This window comes from Antennarius striatus, chromosome 8 (assembly GCF_040054535.1).
Source record: "Antennarius striatus isolate MH-2024 chromosome 8, ASM4005453v1, whole genome shotgun sequence".
NCBI lineage: Eukaryota > Metazoa > Chordata > Actinopteri > Lophiiformes > Antennariidae > Antennarius > Antennarius striatus.
Genome location: NC_090783.1, coordinates 23,600,496 through 23,618,994, shown reverse-complemented (window position 1 = coordinate 23,618,994; position 18,499 = coordinate 23,600,496). Strand labels below are relative to the sequence as shown.

General features: G+C 41.7%; 2 protein-coding genes across 7 annotated transcripts in view; one reads left to right on the top strand and one right to left on the bottom strand.

Annotated features, from left to right (window-relative positions):
• apbb2b (amyloid beta (A4) precursor protein-binding, family B, member 2b) overlaps positions 1 to 6,984 on the bottom strand; it is a 41,275-nt gene extending 34,291 nt beyond the window's left edge. For 4 of the 6 annotated variants that reach the window (XM_068320902.1, XM_068320905.1, XM_068320906.1 and 1 more), the window contains exon 1: positions 6,896 to 6,984. The gene's annotated coding sequence lies outside the window, so the exon portion shown is untranslated. The other 2 variants (XM_068320903.1, XM_068320904.1) reach the window with 2 other exon arrangements.
• A 2,388-nt stretch (positions 6,985 to 9,372) lies between these two features.
• On the top strand, positions 9,373 to 18,341 carry haspin (histone H3 associated protein kinase). Its single transcript, XM_068322136.1, has 16 exons — positions 9,373 to 9,775; positions 10,837 to 10,983; positions 11,317 to 11,469; positions 11,962 to 12,063; positions 12,423 to 14,139; positions 14,230 to 14,368; positions 14,520 to 14,665; positions 14,765 to 14,953; positions 15,430 to 15,515; positions 15,668 to 15,730; positions 15,814 to 15,905; positions 16,009 to 16,088; positions 16,339 to 16,427; positions 16,706 to 16,848; positions 17,078 to 17,180; positions 17,789 to 18,341. Exons 1-16 carry the CDS (start codon positions 9,618 to 9,620, stop codon positions 17,988 to 17,990), a joined length of 3,609 nt encoding a protein of 1,202 aa, XP_068178237.1. The 5' UTR covers positions 9,373 to 9,617; the 3' UTR covers positions 17,991 to 18,341.
• Positions 18,342 to 18,499: the final 158 nt, after the last annotated feature.

Here is an 18,499-nt window from a genome sequence, read left to right as displayed (position 1 = left end):
CAGCCCTTGATGAAACACTTTCAAGTAAAATCAATAGGCTCTAAACAACACTTTGGACTCTTACAGTTTGATCTTAGTTGTAGTATAAAGTGACACATCCTGTTCATTCTCATTCAACACACACAATATCTATACATTGGTAACAACAGACAAGAAGCCAAAAAAGGAAGCACATGTATTAAAGTCTGTGAAAGCCAAAGCAAAAAGCAGAATCTGTGGAAGGACTGTGTTCTATAAATAGTTGAGATGTGACAGGACATCCGAGGAGATAAGGAAGTCGAGACACCAGTGACACAGTCCTCACACAAGCCGTGTGTATGTCTGTGTGTCTGTGAGAGTTAAAAACTGCCTTTTCTGACTTACACTTCTTTAAGACGCCTGTGGAAAGCTACTCCAAGCTACTGTCACAAGACCGCCCGGATAATGCAGCTTTTATTGATATAGCTGCTGCAAAGTTTTATTTAATAGCCATGAATTGCTATTTAAAATACAGGAAGACAGAGGAGTGGGAAAAGGAAGACAGTTTAAGAACAACAGATGTGAAGAGAGGAAATGGATCAGAGTGACTCATCAGAAAATATATGGTCCATTTCTTCCGACGAAGCTAGACACTGCTGCAATGATCAGTCTCTCTCCATACTTTAAAGCACATCCTCCCATGTCTCTTCTCAGATGAATGGCATCTCTTTCTATATCGTTCTCTCCCTTCCCCCCGATGGAAGGTGATGCTGTTGCTTTCTGACATCTACAGAGAACTATTCCGTGATGAGGAGATGACACAGCGAGTCAACCATCGGTGCTGGACCAGCACTGCACCACCAGTGTTTGGAGCAAACAAGCACAGAGCCAAGACTGTCTCTCCACTTGGTTTGCCAAGCCAGTGCAAAGCCAAGAGGCAGATATCAGCGCTTGTAGTTAATCAAAATTACATTGTTCAGTCACACAAAGCTGTTTTTATGTCACTGCAAACCCATCACCATTCTAAAGGATTTCAGACAAACATGGGATATGACGTAAGTGCAAGGAACTTGTCTGGAAGGAAGCCACGTCATTGTGATTCAACATTCCTGTCCTGTCATCCTGTTTCATTCATCAGACAGGAATTATATTCAGACTCATGCCAATTAACTTTTTTACAACAGAAAGAAAAGCAGGGGAAGCAGGCAAGCTCCGCTATTGTGCAATAAGGACATTTTGCAGAGGCCTATCTGCCACTCTCTCTCTGTCTGTCTTTCTCTTACCCTGTCCTTATCTTCCTTTTATTTCTTTTCCACCCAACCAGTCAAGGCGGATGGCCGCCCAAAACAGTCTGGGTCCTGCCTCGAGTTTCTTCCTCATCGAGGGAGTTTTTCCCCGCCACTGTCGCTTATGCTTGCTCTGGAGGGTTCAGTTGGGTTTCTCTGTCTGTTACAGCGCTTTGAAATGTCTGTTGCCATGATTAAGAGCTATATAAATAAAACTTGATCGATTGATTGATTGATAAATAGATCTGTAAATTTTTGTAGGTAGTGCAGAAAAAAAAAGACGGAAAATAGAAATAGTAGAAAACTACTTATCTTCTGTATCCTCCTCTCTAACACCATCTAACACCGTCTCTTTGGCCTTCATCTTGCCCTCTTACCTGGTAGCTCCATCCCCAACACCCTTTTACCAATTTACTCCTGATCTCTCCTCTGATATGTCCAAGTCAATCAATCAATCAATCAACTTTTATTTATAGAGCAATTAATCACATCAGCAGACATTTCAGAGCAGACAGAGAAACCCAATATAAACCTCCAGAGCAAGCATAAGCAACAGATGCAGTCACTGAAGTGGGGACATGCTGGCCGGACTTTCAGGCTGCGTTCACTAGGTCAATTTTAAGAACCACGTTTTTAACCATCAGTGAGCTGCAAATGTCTGACTTTGCATGGCCTAATACTTTACTCCATGGGATCTAGAACTGCCAGAATGCTCATTACTTAAGAGTTGCCTTGTCAAATTCAACATCTCTCTATTCAATCAAAATGTTCCAGATGAATAACAAGGGTGAAAAAAAATGTATGCACAATAAACTTTGAGCTAATTAATCAGACAGCTCGGCAGATTTTATAAAATTGCAGGTGGATTTCGTTCTGGCATTGTGAAAGAAGCCATAGTGTATGACAATATGTCTGTTTGTTTCAAAGTTATTATGCATGTGGAGATGAAGGTCAGTGAGAAAGGCGGAAAACCCTTATGCAGCTGAAATGGGAGTGATAGGGGCCTACATGTGAAAGTGCAGCAATGTGGAAAAAACAACATCAGAAACAGAATCAGAGAAACAAAACAACAGAAAAGTGTGTTTGCGTGTGTCTGTGTTGTCTTCTGTGTTTGCGTGCATACTGCATGTGTGAGTGTAAATCTGTCTCAGTGTGACGAGTTCACTTGGAAAACTTGTCTCCTCTCATCTGTTTCCACGGGAAAATTATAGGCGGACGAACATGCATACTGATGATCCAATCACAAGGCAGGCTTGGCAGCGAGGAGACAGCAGATCGGTGAGAGCTGCCAGGAGCTGACACATGACATATCAGCACTCACACACGCACACACATACACACGCACGCATGCATGTGTGCACAAAGGAATAAAATAAAGGAGCAATGTAAACCAGAACGAAAGAAAGGCAAAGGGGACTGATCACATGGCTGTTGAACGAGAGAATGACACAGACAGAAGGACAGAGAAATGCATAGAAAGATGGACAGGGATGAACGGGGCCTCTTTGCTCCTTCTCTGTTCAAACACACCTCACGGCTGTCTGCTCCCTGCAACAACAATGCACACGTACACAGATGGACGCTGCAGCCTTCATGACAGTGGGCACACTAACCCTATTGAGAGGCATTGATGCTGGGCTGAAAGAGAAAGTGAAGAGAACGGGACTGAGAACGAGACGAATCTCTGACCTTAATTCATCATTCATCTGTCAGTTCTTGTTGACACACATAGACGTGCAAATGCCTGCATTTAGACACACTAGTTTGGTCAAGGGCAGACCGGTGCTATTGTTTCACGGGGGAATCATGGGGGTAATAACAAATGGCTGTATCCCTTATCTGATTGCTCACACACACAGTCACACAAGCATGTATGTGCATGCACACTTTTACCATTCCTTCACATCAGCAGTTGTGCATGACCTCAACAGGTCAGTGATGCATGAAATTCTAAACACCAAACGCACACTGGTATTTATAACATCATAATTACAGCCAATCTACAGAGGCAGCTAAAATATTGCGGGGGTATTTCAGGGTGGCTGACATGCTCATAGCTTCACAATGTGACTGCTTACATTACTGGATTGGTATTTTTACATCCTGCTTCAAAGCGATGATGTATTGTAATTGTCAGTGTTCGTGTGTTCGTCAGTTCGTCCGTCTGTCCGTTGGTCCACCAAATATCTTCGCAACCATTGCAGATAGAAAGATGAAACAAAAAGCATATTACTCGGGCAGCAAAGGGGATGAAAATGAGATGATGACCTTGAACTTGAGATAACTAGGTCAAATTTCCAGTTTTGTACACTCAGGCTCGTGGGTCTTGTATTAAATGACCCTGACCTATGAAAGTAGGTCAGGATAACATTTTAAATTCAGGGGTGTCGCGGGATGCTGCAGTCTCTGACTGCCTTGTTGTCTCTGCAGATGTGTATTTTTACCAATATGGTTAAATCAACCTCATAAATTCGAATGAGGCTACCCTAAAAGAGAAGCCATGTTGAAAGTGAAACTTAGATAATGCAGATGCGATACAAACATGTCCAAATAGACGCTTGACCCAAAACTGAGTCCATAAACGTCCATGTCACTTTTCCAAACTCAGCAAAACTTGACATTTTAGAAATACTAATGAGGAGGAAAGTGTAGAATATAAACCAATTTAAGAGCCCAGGAGCCCTTAGCAATTAGCCAAGACGTCATGCACCTACACACATACACACACATACACACACATACACACACAGACATTGCAGACCAGAGCCAAGTCAAGATGAAGAGCAAGCCAGAGCGAGAAAAGATCGACGAGAAGGAGGAAAGGCAGGCAGGCAGTGACTAAGCTGGAGAGAGGGCAACATTAGAGTCTGTTGGTACAACCAATGAAACCGACGCTTGGGGATTACAATAAAGCATTGAGCAAATGAATACCGCAGTGTTAATCTCATAAAATCACCACAGCCACTGCTTAAGACAGTGAATACTAGCTGTTTACCATCAAAGAATTTACACTCAGCAGTAAAACAGACTGTTTTCAGATTCAAAACATGGTATTATCGTGCGTTTTGTATAATTTTTGGCAAGTACGCTTTACAAATAAACCTCCTCAATGTACACACAGAGTATACAAATGGGCAGAAATGTGATGTAAATTAAAGACATCAGTGAAAAATGGAGTGAAAGGAGGGAGAGAAATCCTCAGTGGTGAACTCCAAAAACAGCAGACAGGTCCTTTGGTAATTCATGTGTTATTGTCAACAAGTTCAGTGTTCCATCCCCTTGAAGAAACACAACACAACCATGAAGATAGTGTTTCATATGTTCTTACATTCAACTACACACCTCAGGGCCTGGTCAAAGACAACAACAACTCTTACATTACAATTTTATGCACAGCCATGATGTAACTAACGCATTTCTGCCCTCCCTATTTCCAAGAGAATACAACAGCTAATTCTCTGCATTTCACAATGAAAAGACTCCATATTAAAATAAAAGGACAAACATTACCCCAACGCTCTGGCAGAAATGAAGGCTAGCAACGAATGACTAGTTGCGTCCAGTCAGCATCCATAGAGCGTCAACCTCCCCTCAAGGGACCTGCATGGCACCACAGGGGCAGACAAATACACGTAATGTGCAAAGTCAAGAGAATACCCTCCTTTGTGCTTGTTTGTTTCACAACGAACCTCTTTATTACTCAAACTGTATCTCAGCAACAAGACTTCTTAGGGGCTAATGAAAAGATAGATGCATTGAATCAAGAGCTGGAGCGTCTCTGAGACAGCAAAAGAGCAAGATGACAAAACCTGTCAGGCCTGTTTCTAAAGTAATAAACAGTTAAATTATTTTTTTATACATGATCACACTTAACCACAACTTAACTTCAACTCAATTGTGGAGATAGCATGGGAGGTTAATTTTTGTAAATGAATATATTGTCATGATAAAGAGTAAAATTTATCAGCCCCAGGTTTACAGTATTTGCAAAATATACTATATGTGGACTGCTTGTAATGAGAAATCAGACATGACTAGTTTAAATTACTCAATGCAACTTTTTTTTTTTTTACCACTGCATCACTGCTTTTAATGACAGCTGCAGTCTCAAAGTGCTTCAACATGAAATAAAATATCCCTCAAAAGACTGCACATTTACAAATCAGCAGTAGAATTGTGACATTTTCCTGTTCAGGTTTATTTTTACACAAAGGCTCTATGCCAAAAGTCCAAGACATTCCACTGCTGACTCAAAAGGACAAGACAAGCCAGATCAAATTTGCTCAAAACCATCTATATAAATCACAGCAGTTTTAGGATACTGTTCTGTGGTGCAATAAAAGAATCAGAAGTTTCTCTGAATGAGAACCAATTAAGCATACGCTGAAAAGAACACCTAACTACTATGACTCATTATTATGACTCCGTGATGCTCTTGGCCTGGATTCCACCAAGTATTAGCAAATATTTTGCCATCTCTGAGGAAAATGAAAGTCTGCATTGATCTGACAATGAACCTAAGAAGCCTAAAAGCCCACATGGGGTCAGAATAAGTCAAGGAATGTCCTAGAGGAGCTGCTGCATTATATACCCAGATTGTCATCTCTGGTGGGATTTTAAAAAGTTGTTTGCATGAAGGGAATGGGCTAAGATTCCTGAGGAAAGCTACCAGATGCTGGTGAACAATCATGAGTCATAATTGCAGTCGGTCATACGAGCAAAGGGCTGTCCTAAAAAGTAATGAAGACTGTAGTCATTATTATTTTGAGACCCAAGCGGTCAGTGCAAGAAGCGTTTCAAATATTTACTGGGCATAAACACTTAATATCTGTTTAATAATAGTAATAGTATTAAGCTACTTGAACTGATGTTTTTTATTTAGTAATTACATAAACCTGGTAGAGTGTAATTTGCTGGCATACCTCATGTAAAATGAAGGCTGACTACAGTATTTTCCGCACTATATATAATTTTTTTTAGATATATTATATATTTTTGAGAAAATTAAAGACTTTTAGGTGCGCCTTATAGTGCGGATAAATACTGTGCTTTAGCTTCAAAGTGAAATAGCTAAAAGGAAAATAAGACGTGCCTGGTTTATATGACCAGGTTTAGGGGTCTGGAGAACAAATACTATAATATGAACTTTGACAGGTGATGAGTTAACTTTTCATGAACACACTAGTAATTAGTTTAGTAATAACTTAGCTGGACATTAGCGCAGCTTTAGCTCAGAGTGCTCCACTAATGCTACTTTAATGGCTTTCCCCCTTTAACTGAGGTTAGCCGAGGAGCTAACCTTACAGCAGCGCGCTGCTCAACAGCTGACTACTCGCTCATTTCTCATAAATAACATGATTTACCTCAAAGGACGACAGGAACCCGTTCCACAAACTCCATTAAAACCCCGAAACGAAGTGAAAACAACAGCACGTCAGGTCCCGTAAATGCCCCATCCGTCGCCGCAGCCTCCCCGTCTCTTCTTCTCCCTCATCAGACTTGCTTTGCAACACGGCGGGGCCCTCGGATGCCCAGCCCAGCACCGCCCGGAGGAATATGGAAACTAGTTCACATGTCCACTACATCAGAAGGCTGTAACGACCACGACTCTGTACTCAAGGGGGAAATTCTCTGAATACCACCCAACTCACCTCTTCTCCAGTGCGGTCACGTCCTCCTCGCAGGAGCTCCGGTCTTTCTCTCCTCCCCTCCGTTTTTCGCTCTCCGCTTGTTTCTTGTCTCCTCCCTCCCAGATGCCGCTGTTCTCCAGCGAGGGGAACCGGGGGACGCTGCTCCGGAAGCAAACGCTCCTCTGGGGTTTTTTTTCTGTTTTTGTTTGTTTGTTTGTTTGTTTGTTTTTTAGCACGGCCCTGCCTCCACCTTTAGCTGGTTATAGTATTATTGTTAGTGAGTTGTGTTGGTATGTTGTGTAACACACAAAGTACAAGTCAGCTTTATTGTCAGATGTACCACACATGCACGACATGCAGCACAGATCAAATTGAAGTCCTCTCTGACCCACAGTAAACAGGCAGTACAACAGGCAGTACAACAGACAGTACAACAGGCAGTACAACACAAAGTATGAAACACAAAGGGATGGTAAACATCTCTATACACTGTATTCTTCAGTTGCTTCCATCCATCTCCAACCAAAAACACCTGTCCCATAAACTTGCACAAATTCCCTCCTGAGTATTTCATTCATGTCATTATCAGACATTATTTCTGGCTTTAAAGTGAACGACACTATCTCCTCTATCCTTTGTACAGACATCGGACTCTGTGATTAACTTCTAAATGTGTTATTTGCAGGTGTGTGGGGAAAAAAATCCATCTGAGCATGGTTGGAGAAATACCACACAACCAGCAGCCATTAGTCGCTTAGATGTGCGTCCTGAGATTCCAAGTACTGTAAATATCAGAAAAGGAAGATGTAAAGTAATTAAATGTTTTAGCCTTAAGAATTTCAAAAGCTTAAGCCACTGTCACAGCTAAATTCACAGTACGTCCACTTTCACTGTATACTCGTAAGAATGTCCAAAAATATAACAGCTTAAAAATAAATCTGTTATATTAACTCAAGTGTAAAACATGTGAATGCAAGAAATCACTGTATTGAAACCTTAGCAAGCACTATGTGAAACTGGAGGACCCACACAAAGTGCAAAGTTCCAGTAAGCAAATGAACAAATCTCAGTGAGGTCAGCACTGTGACAGTGGTGGAGGCCACCAGGTCTTGAGAAACGAAGGATGGACCAGAAATATGGTGTTTGAACTGGTAGTTGGAGAAGTTCCAGTTCACCCCTTGAGAACTGCCGTGGTGAGCAAGGCATCAACCCCCACAATTTACTCGTTGGGAGTTATGTGGCCGCTCTACCATCATCCTCTCACAAAGTGCATGCTTACAGGCCCCTTGTGTGTGTGTGTGTGTGTGTGTGTGTGTGTGTGTGTGTGTGTGTGTGTGTGTGTGTCCCATAAGCACACAGACAAAAACATGACAGACATGACGAGGCTTACATAAACCTTCATTAGTGCATCCAATTTAATCAGCCAATGGATCCAGATTCTAAACTATAAATAACTTTATTTTTGAAAAGATTTAGGTGAATGGGTATTCTATATTGTATAGCCAATACTGAAGTACCGGTATGTATCGTATCACAAAAATGTGGAGTGATTTGCACATCCAGACACAGCGAGATTGCGAAGACTGAAAAATGACGCCCCCTAGTGGTTATATCTAGTTACTGCAGTTAGCCGCACCCGCCCATAGCGTCGTACTGTCAGAGAATTGCATTCAAATATTTTTTTTTGTCTTCTACTATAACTCAGTTGCACAGTTGTAGTCAATTACCAATCCGATTTGCATCAGTAGATAGATAGATAGATAGATAGATAGATAGATAGATAGATAGATAGATAGATAGATAGATAGATAGATAGATAGATAGATAGATAGATAGATAGATAGATAGATAGATAGATAGATAGATAGATAGATAGATAGATAGATAGATGAAGTGAGGTTGGAACACCCATGGACCTGATGTTTGCAGATGACATGGTGATCTGCCACCTTTCTAATGACAGCATGGATGTAGTAAGAGAAGACATAAGGGCAGTTAGTTTGAGAGAGGAGGATGCTGACGATAGGCTGACATTGAAAAGGATGACACACTGTGGCGAGTCCTAACGGGGGGAGCTGTAAGAAAAATCAGAAGTAGACCCAATACATCATTTGGCTCCTACAGCCAAATATTACATATTATACTGTATATACCGTTAAAGTACAGTATGTAATTTATCTTTTTTAGACACAGTGGATGCTATAGTCCCATGTGGTCATTGCATGGGAATTATTTCTTCAAATTAATTAACTAAAATATTTTTTGCATGATTGTAGTGAAATTATTCGTAGGAAAAATTAAACGTAGGAAAAATTTCCTTAAAAATTAAGGAAAATGTAGCGTTACTCCGATTCTATAGGGGGCGCTGTGGAAATATCGTCATTCTGTGTTGACCAATCATCGGTGTCAGGCAGTTTGAACAAGAAGCGGGGCGGCGGACGGCAGACGGAAGAGCGGCTCCAGCAGAATCAGTTTCACACTGGATAATAAAAAATATATAAAAAATGATAGTTAACACTGTCAAATATGGGAATTGACTACATTTGGTGTTTAGATGGCGTTTGGAATTTAATCGAACACACAGCTGAAAAGACCTGGATGTAATTTGTTAGACAAAGTTAGCAAAACTAGCTTAAATCAGCTCTGCTCTCAACTGGTTTCGTTGTGTTTAGCCGCTATTTAAAACCTGTTTAGCGTCATAGCTTCATTCGGTTCATAGGAGCTCATAGAATTGATGCCATAAATGAAGCCATTAAAGCCCGTTTACATGAAGACTTACGGTAAGCAGAGGCGAAGACTGTCCGCCTGGATCTCACCTGACGACCGTAAGCAGGCCTTCGACAGCTCCCGATCGACAGATGGAGACGCCTCCGTGTTTGAGTCTTCAAAACCCGTCAAGGGGTGAGCTGTGACAGATGTGTGCACACATTTTACCCATTTATATGTTGTCTTCCTGTTATTTACTGCTGTCTTTACTACTGCTTTTGAACTGATCCGACAGTCCAGAGCAATGGAGAGTGTGGAATAGAGGTGATGGACAGGATCAGGAATGAGTCCATCAGAGGGACAGCACATGTTAGAGGTTCTGGAGATAAAGTCAGAGAGGCCAGACTGAGATGGTTTGGACATGTCCAGAGGAGAGATAGTGAATATATTGGTAGAAGGATGCTGATGGATGTAGGTTTATGGATGTAGTGAAAGAGGACATGAAGGTAGTTGGTGAGAGAAGAGGATGCAGAAGACAAGGTTAGATGGAGGACACTGATTGGCTGTGGAGACCCTGAAGGGAGAAGCTGAATGGAGAAGAAGAAAGAGTTCAAATTTAAGAGAACTGAAAACGTGCTACTATTTTTTTCTTGCATTAGTTAAGATGGAACCTTTTAATAATAATTGCTGCAAAAGAAAATACCTGTACAGTATTTTCCACTCTATAAGGTGCACTGGACTATAAGGCACACCTTCAATGAATGGCCTATTGTAAACCTATTTTATATATAGGGCCCACTGGATTATAAGGTGCACTGTCGGTTTTTGAGAAAATTAAACACTTTTAGGTTTGCCTTATAGTGCGGAAAATACTGTACATGAAGAAGAATTAAAAGCAAACATGTAATGACATGAACATGTCACAGTGATGGATAAACCTCTGTCAGAAAGTGCTGCAAATCAGATAACTTTACACCCAGCTTTAGTATTGATGTAGACAAGAAAGTTTGACTTCTACCTCTTTTGGTAACATGTGAAATAAAGTAAATGTCACTACTATGCCTAAACATAGTTCAATTTCAGTTTCTGATTAAGTTATCTGCAACTGATTCAAGTAGGGGTGTGTGTAGTTTTGGGAATACTAAAGAATCATGCATTTATTCCATTAACAGTATCCAACGTGACCATTCGTGAACTAGTGGACTCATGCTCCAAAATATTCAGCTAATTTATTTTTTATTTTATTTTCGTCATAGAGTGAGGATTTCTACTGCTGCTCATCGCAGGGTGCTCCGTCCTGCAAAGGCCAAGGCCATGCTGTGTCTGTCTGAGATGAGCTTTGGTGAAAGTAACATCCCCGCCACTGGATGCATTCAAGCTGACCAACAGATCAAGAAAAAGAGGTGAAGAAGTGGGCGAATGCCATTTTTGGGTGCTTCCATGTCTTTAATCAAAATGTCATTTGTATCTAATAAGTGTAATAGTTAACAAATGATCTATTCTAGACAGGCAGACAATGCTTATAATTAAAACTACTGTAGTTCTATTTCATTGCACTGAAAAGTTCTGTAAAATTTGATATTTTACGTAACCTGAAGTAGACGAAATATGATTGATAGTCTTTACATCATTAAACGTCTAAATCTTTTTATCCATGACCTTGTTCACCATCCTAATCATACATGCTCATCAGTGGCGCATGTGTGTGTGTGTGTGTCTTTTAATCTTCTCTTCAGTCTCAGAAACAAGAAGCGGAGTGTTTCCAGTGATAAAACAGCGCCTCCCTCCAGGAGAAAAGCGCTGCTACATCTTACAAAGACAAGCAGCGATGAGGAGAACATCAGCAGATCTTCTTCTGCTCAGAACATTCAGCTGCGCAAAAAACCCAGGTCTGTTCATCAAACAGGAACGACCAGGAGACACGAAATAACCAAGAACTGTTTTAGGAATTATAGAATCCTGTTTTTGTTTTTTGTTGGTACTACAGCAAATTCTGATTTGGTGTTAGTGGTATATACATATCATTATGTCCTAAAAATCAAATTTATTCTGCCTGCATTTAAAAACTCTAATAGTAAAATGATGCAGAGGAAAAAAATAAGATGTATAGGGATTTATTATTATTTCATATTATAGAATGTTAAAGGGTCACGGTGTTGTTAAAATCTTTATTCAGTTCAACAAAAAAATTGAGAAATTTCAGTCGTTTGTCCTCATCTATGCTGCTCAGTATTTGTTGTCAATTGGAATGTTTTCCTTTCCAGACTATCATAATTGAACTTCAACTTAAAACTAGTTCTAAAGTAAGAGAAAGATGTGTGTGAATAGATTTTTAAAAAATGTGCATTAACTGGAATATGCTGGCTTGTGTTTGCAACCAGAGTGTTGATGAGGCAGAAAGGCCAGAAGTTTCCAGGAACCAGTGAGAGTGACGAGTCAGCATCAACTTCAAACAGTCTGAAAAGCTCAAGGACAGATTCTACGTAAGTATTCAGTCTAGGGGTCAGTCGATTCCATCTACTTTATCTGATGAGACTTTTAATACATGCAAGTGCAAATTCCTGTAGGATTCATTTGTAAACAGGACAGTGCTTCTCCTGCCTTGTGCTTATTGTGACAAAAGATAAAATGATTGTCACCATGATTTTTCCAAGGATGTAAAATCCTGTCTGTATTATAAATTGATCTGTAGGATTTTGACATACAGTAAATGAAGCCCTTTATCTATCATTTAGCTATCATGACCATCTCAGATTCTTGACCTGTATTGACTCAGGACTGTTTTCTGTCTGAACACTTCCTTGATATCCTCAGTAACACCTTCTCCTCTTCTTTTCCTCAGTGTTAACCGCCGTTCTGCAAGTCGCTTCGTAACTCGCCGGAGACGTGTTGTTAGCGCTCAGCCCAAACCATCTAAATCGACTTCTGGTACGCCGAACTCTTCTGACGACTTTACTTCTGGAGGCTTCGGTCCCTGCAGAAACCTTCGACCTTTGAGGAAGAAGAGGCTCCTGGCCACATTTGAGACATCGAGCACTGAGAATTTAGAAAACGCTGTGGACGTCGCCAGTTTTGGACTCAAACCCTTCCGAGAACTCTCCCTAAATGAGTTGGCAGATCCCAGCGTTGCACTCCAACCCAGGACGCCCATATTTTGCTCGACACCGTCAGCAGGTCTCTTGTCAAAACGGCCACGTCTTAAACTTTTATCCACAACTGATAAATCTGCGTTTTCTCCATCCAAGTCAGTGAGCTGTATAGCCGGGGGAAGCCCATTTCGAGAGGCGGTGCACTCACGACCGCAGCATACCGGGCTTCAATCGCAAGAAAACCTGCTGTCAAGTTTGGGTGAACTAGAACCGTCTGGGGATTTATTTGTTTCTAACAGACACGCCTGCAGTGAGGAAGCCAAAAGCCACGATGAAGACGTGATGAAGATCGATGAAGGACTAGAAAGTCTACATCTGCTCTCTGCAGATGACACTGAAAAGAGCAGTCGCTTCGTGTCGGCGGCAGGGGGGTCGGACTGGCTGATGGAGGCGCTGAAGGAGAAATGTTTGACCAGACGCTGCTCCGTCAAACTAAAAACATTGTGCAGTCTTTCTGCGGCTCAGCTGTCCGCTCAAACAAACTACTCATCCTGTTTAGAATTAGAACTTTCAAGACAAAAATGCATTGAATCTATTAACCTTTCACAGTCGTCAGAACCGTCACTCGGTCTTCATTTATCGGACACTCAGAAAACAAACGACACCTCAGCTGAACACTCGTTATCTGAGGCCGCAGCAGTAAAGAAGGCATGCCTTTCTCAGAAATGCTCAGTTCAATTCCCAAGGTTGCGTTTATCAGATGCAGGTTTGATTTATAACAAGAGGTCTGTTCATTCAAGTGCAGGACCATCTAATAAAAGTGATGGTGCACAAATCACCGAAGGTCCAGAAGATGTCACGTGTTCGGGAGAAGCCGGTGGAAGAAGGATGGAGTCGGTCAGAGACCGAACAAATATCAATTTAGTGTCTCAGACCCAACTTCCTGACCCAAAAGAAGAGGTTAAAATGCTGTCGGCGATGCTCAAGAAGAAATGTCTAAATAGCAAATCTGAAGTTGTGATTGAGAAATTAACTTTGTTACAGTTGAAAGAGATTCTTCAACACAGACAAGTAAAACTGACCTCAGACAACGATGAACAGACAAAGATTTGCCTCCCGTCTGAGACTCGAGGCGCTAACAACCGGAAGGATAACGCCTGCGCCGTAAAAGTCCACGTGGAAAAAGATGGCTCGGCTATTTCGGATGTCAGGATCGATCTGGGAAAAGCAAAAGTTGTTCGGAACTGTAACGTTCCCGACAAAGCGAAAAGGACCTCTGTGGCACCTAGAGAGAGAAAAAGGAATAGCGTGTCCACAGACCGATCTGGGACGTCCAGGAAGGTGTGTGTGAGCGGTCTGAGCGTGAGTCGCTGGAGGAACAAGGGCAACGTCAGCGCGCTGATGTTCAGACGCAACAGAACGGAGGACTGCAGCATCAGTGAGCTGATCACAACAAACAAACAGACAATGGTGACGATTCATTACCAGCGATTTAGAATGACGACGTCAGGCGCTGTTTGCATCGGCGATAAACTTTTTAACTTTCATGTTTCGTTTTAGGAGCGGCTGGATAACACCAGGATTTTCTCCACCCCGATCAGAGCGAGTCGGCTCAGCCTCTCCTCTCTGCTGGCCGACCTCACACCTGACACACACACCTGGAGTCGACTCAAAGCTGCTCTCTCCGTTCATCGCAAGGGTATTTATATTTTGCGTAGCGATCATAACTGAGTATTACCTCTTTAAAAATCGAATCAAAAGCTTTGTACCTGTTGTTTTTCCGTTCCTTCATTCTAGGAGAGACTTTTCTTTTTGAACCTTCTTTGATTCTCATCCCTCTGTCTTTGTAGTGTTACTCACACCAAAGACTCCACGTCTGCTGGCGTCCGGCCGTCGTGCAAGAGATCAGTTCGCCGACGTCAGCCAGGATCTCTTCGCCTCCCCCTTTAGGTCTGCGCTCCCAAAACGGCTGCGATCGCAGCTGCACGATTTTGAGGTTTGGACTTCACCTCCTACATTTTTCTGGAACCGTGAATGAGTTACTCACAACGGTTGTTGTCTGTGATGCCGCTTCCCTTCCCGTTTCTCCTAACAGGTGGATTGTGAGGATGCAGACCTGTCGGATGCAGAGAAGGTGTACGCGGAATGTGGCCAGACGTGCCCCCTTCCCTGGGAAGAGTGTATAATTCCTCAATACATGAAACATTGTGTGAAGATCGGGGAGGGGACCTTTGGGGAAGTCTTTTCCACCACCAGCACCTCCGGACAGACTGTAGCTTTCAAAGTATGTGTGAGCATTAGTTAAACCGTGATGCATTTCAAGTCTGTATGTTCAAAGAGGACGAGTTCAGGGCGAGATAAAGTATGTTTGATGGAAAATTCTAAACTCAAAAGACTACTTATGGCTTGCTTTCTGTGAACGAAACTTAATCCAGTGTCATCACGTAACCTAACTGATATTGATATTTTTCAGGACGTCTCTTACCAAAGTCCAGTCAGAATTTTCAGTATCCTTCAAAGGGTGAAGCCATCTTGGGTCTTTTACGTCTCAAGGTTTATTTTAAAAAGTAACAGAAGTTGAGATCAGAACCTGACATCATTTGTCCTCGGGGTTATGCTCAGATTTTATCCTTTCTTTCTTTCTTTCTATCATTCACACTTTTTCTGTGCAGTCTAAGGTCGGTCATCATTACGGCACTGTGGAAGGTTGTGGAGATCATTGTGTGTGGATTCTGCAGTAATCCCGTGTCTCTTTAATAGATCATCCCAGTAGAAGGCAGTGAGCAGGTGAACGGAGAAGACCAGAAGACGTTTGGAGAGATTCTTCACGAGATTATTATCTCCAAGTTAGTACCACCAAACATTCAGTTAACACGACCGGATTTAAGCCAAGATAATCTGATATATCCCACCTCAAGCACATTTTTATTTTATGCACATTGTGTTCCAGTAGTTTAGCTCGTCATAGTGAGCTCATAGTGTCTATTTCTTTTGTCAGGGAGCTGAGCAGCCTGAAAGAGAAGCAGCAGAACCAGACTCTTGGATTTATTGGACTCAATACGTAAGTTTTGTTGTCGGTCTTTGTTGTGTATGCGTCCGTTAGTTGGTTTTGATTCTCTAGTGACTTGACTTGTCCCATCTCAGCCTCCACTGCGTTAAAGGCTGCTATCCTCCAGATTTCCTGAAAGCCTGGGACAGGTTTGACAAGCTGAAAGGCTCAGAGAACGACAGACCAGGTCAGTGAGTCCACGCCTTGCTCTTACCGACCACATCTTCACTTCACATCTTAATGTTACAGAAATGTAATATTCCTTTCCTTTTTTTTTTGTCAATGCTTAGATTTCTTTGAAAATGATCAAATATTCATAATCCTGGAGTTTGAGTTTGGAGGCAAAGACCTAGAGAACAGCAACGGAACGGTGAGCACACGTCAAAACGTCTGTCTCTATCCGACAGAACTGCATGTTCACTCAAGGTTCAGTTTCTCTTATGGGATCTGTTTTTATTGAAGTTTTAATTCTAGCTAATGTTGCTACTGTTTGAAGTATTCAAGACAGTTTTAAAGGGAAAATCAGACAGGTTGGGTTTTTTTCTGCTAATCATTTATCTGTAAAATGACCTGTTGTTTGAGAGTTCAAACTTAAATTCACTATTTAATGTGTGGACTAGCTGACGTCTTTGGTGGTGGCAAAGAGCATCCTTCATCAGGTGACAGCTGCTTTAGCCGTCGCTGAGCAGGAGCTACACTTTGAACACAGGTAGAGCTTTCTCTCTCTCTCTCTCTCTCTCTCTCTGTCTCTCTCTCTCTCTCTCTCTCTCTCTCTTTCTCTCTCTCTTTCTCTTTCTCTCTCTCTTTCTCTCTCTCTCTCTCTCTCAGAATTAAAGACTTTGCCTAAACTTTGCAATCAGCTTTGTCCATCGATTTATCCTGAATGATCGTGGATTCAATGGATGTTTTTGAGGCGTGTTGGATGACTTCTACATGTGGTGTAGCAGCAGCAGCGTTACCTCTCCCCCCCTTGCTTGTTTTCTGCAGGGACCTCCACTGGGGAAACGTGTTGGTCAAAACAACCAAACAAAAGACTGGGAGCTTCCTCCTAAACGGAGCAGCTCACTCTTTTGAAACCAAGGGGGTGCTGGTCCGCATCATCGACTATTCCCTCTCTAGACTAGAAATCGGTGAGCTATTTTTTTCTTCTTCTTTTTTTTGCACAAAACATTTAGCTCTGTTGGAATCATAACAGTATTTTCTGCGCTTTTAATTTTCTCAAAAACCAACAGTGCGCCCCCTAATAATCCAGTGTGTCTTATACATGGAAAACAGTTTAAACAGCCCATTCATTGAAGGTGCGCCTTATAGTCCAGAAAATACTGTACTGGTAATGTGATCCTTATCTTTTCTATGCAGATGATCTTACGGTGTCCTGTGATATCTCGAAGGATGACGAGCTGTTCATGGGCCACGGGGATTATCAGTTTGACATCTATCGACTGATGAGGCAGGAGAACGGGTCGGTGCATTTATGTGTAAACGGACCCTGTATGTGCTGACATAGCAATGCATTGAGCAGTTTGAACATGACTAGATCCTTTATACAGTTAGAATAAATCCAAGAATGTCTAGCTTAACAGACAGCATCAGGCTTTTTATTTTATTTTATTTTATTTTGGCTTGAGAAACATCTAGAAATCCAGGTGAGTTGATGGAATAGAACACTAAAGATGATCTTATACATCTGTAATAAAAGCATGTCATACTGTACACGTGTGTGTATATAATGTAACATGTCTTTTATAAAGGAAGACAAGAAAATCTAGTTAACTTCTGCTACGCTGATCTTTATTCCCTAATAGGACCTCAAGAAATTGGTTTATTCAGTTCAGGGTGAGACTTAAATAAGAACATCATAGTTTTGTTAAATATGGCGCTGCAGCTGACGGCTGGTTAGAGCTAGCTTTACTCTGTCAACCAGCAGCTGTTCACCTCAAAGAACAGTGTAGAGAACTGTTTTGGCTTGTGCCCTCCACATTTTTATTTGCATACATATGAAGGTGATCTCATCTCTTATTTTATAAATGATTAAGATTAGGATTAATATCAATCGTTTTCTTTACCCAGAAACGACTGGAGCGAGTACCACCCCCACACCAACGTCCTGTGGCTCCACTATCTTTGCTCCAAGCTGCTTTCCATGAAGTATCGGCAACCAGGAGGGAGGGCCGCCAAGGACACGCGAGAGGCGCTCACTCGTTTCTATGACAACGTCCTCCAGTGCAGCTCTGCCACTGAGGCGCTGCAAAACTGCCCCATGTTTCAGTAATGTCAGCAGTTAACGCTTGGGAGTGTGAGAGCGCTCACACACACACACACACACACCGGTTTCAGTGTGAACTAGGTGCAGTTATTTAAGGATGAAGTCCTTTTTAACACATCTGGGAGTATTCTGCACGTAAATTCCTGGTTATTGATCGCCTTGTAACACAACAGTAGAGCTAACCTTTCCTTAATGTGCCGTGTGAACAGAGCTGTCATTTGTCTCAGGTTATTAAAATGACCTTTTGGAACTGATGTATTCATTTGTCTTAATGTTTATCAATGAAATCTGTGTTTCTGCATCAGATAAATAGTTTTATAACCAGTTAGGTGTCATTATTATGCATCCTGAGTTTATAAAGGCAAACAAATGTCGTAATAAAGTTTGAACACACTTTAAAGTCACCTGAAAGTGGTACCTTTGATCAGTTTCTATATTTGAGATTAGTGCTTAAAATAAATGGTTGTGTGTCAGTTTCACTTTGTCACATGATAGATTAATAATAGAAAACCAGC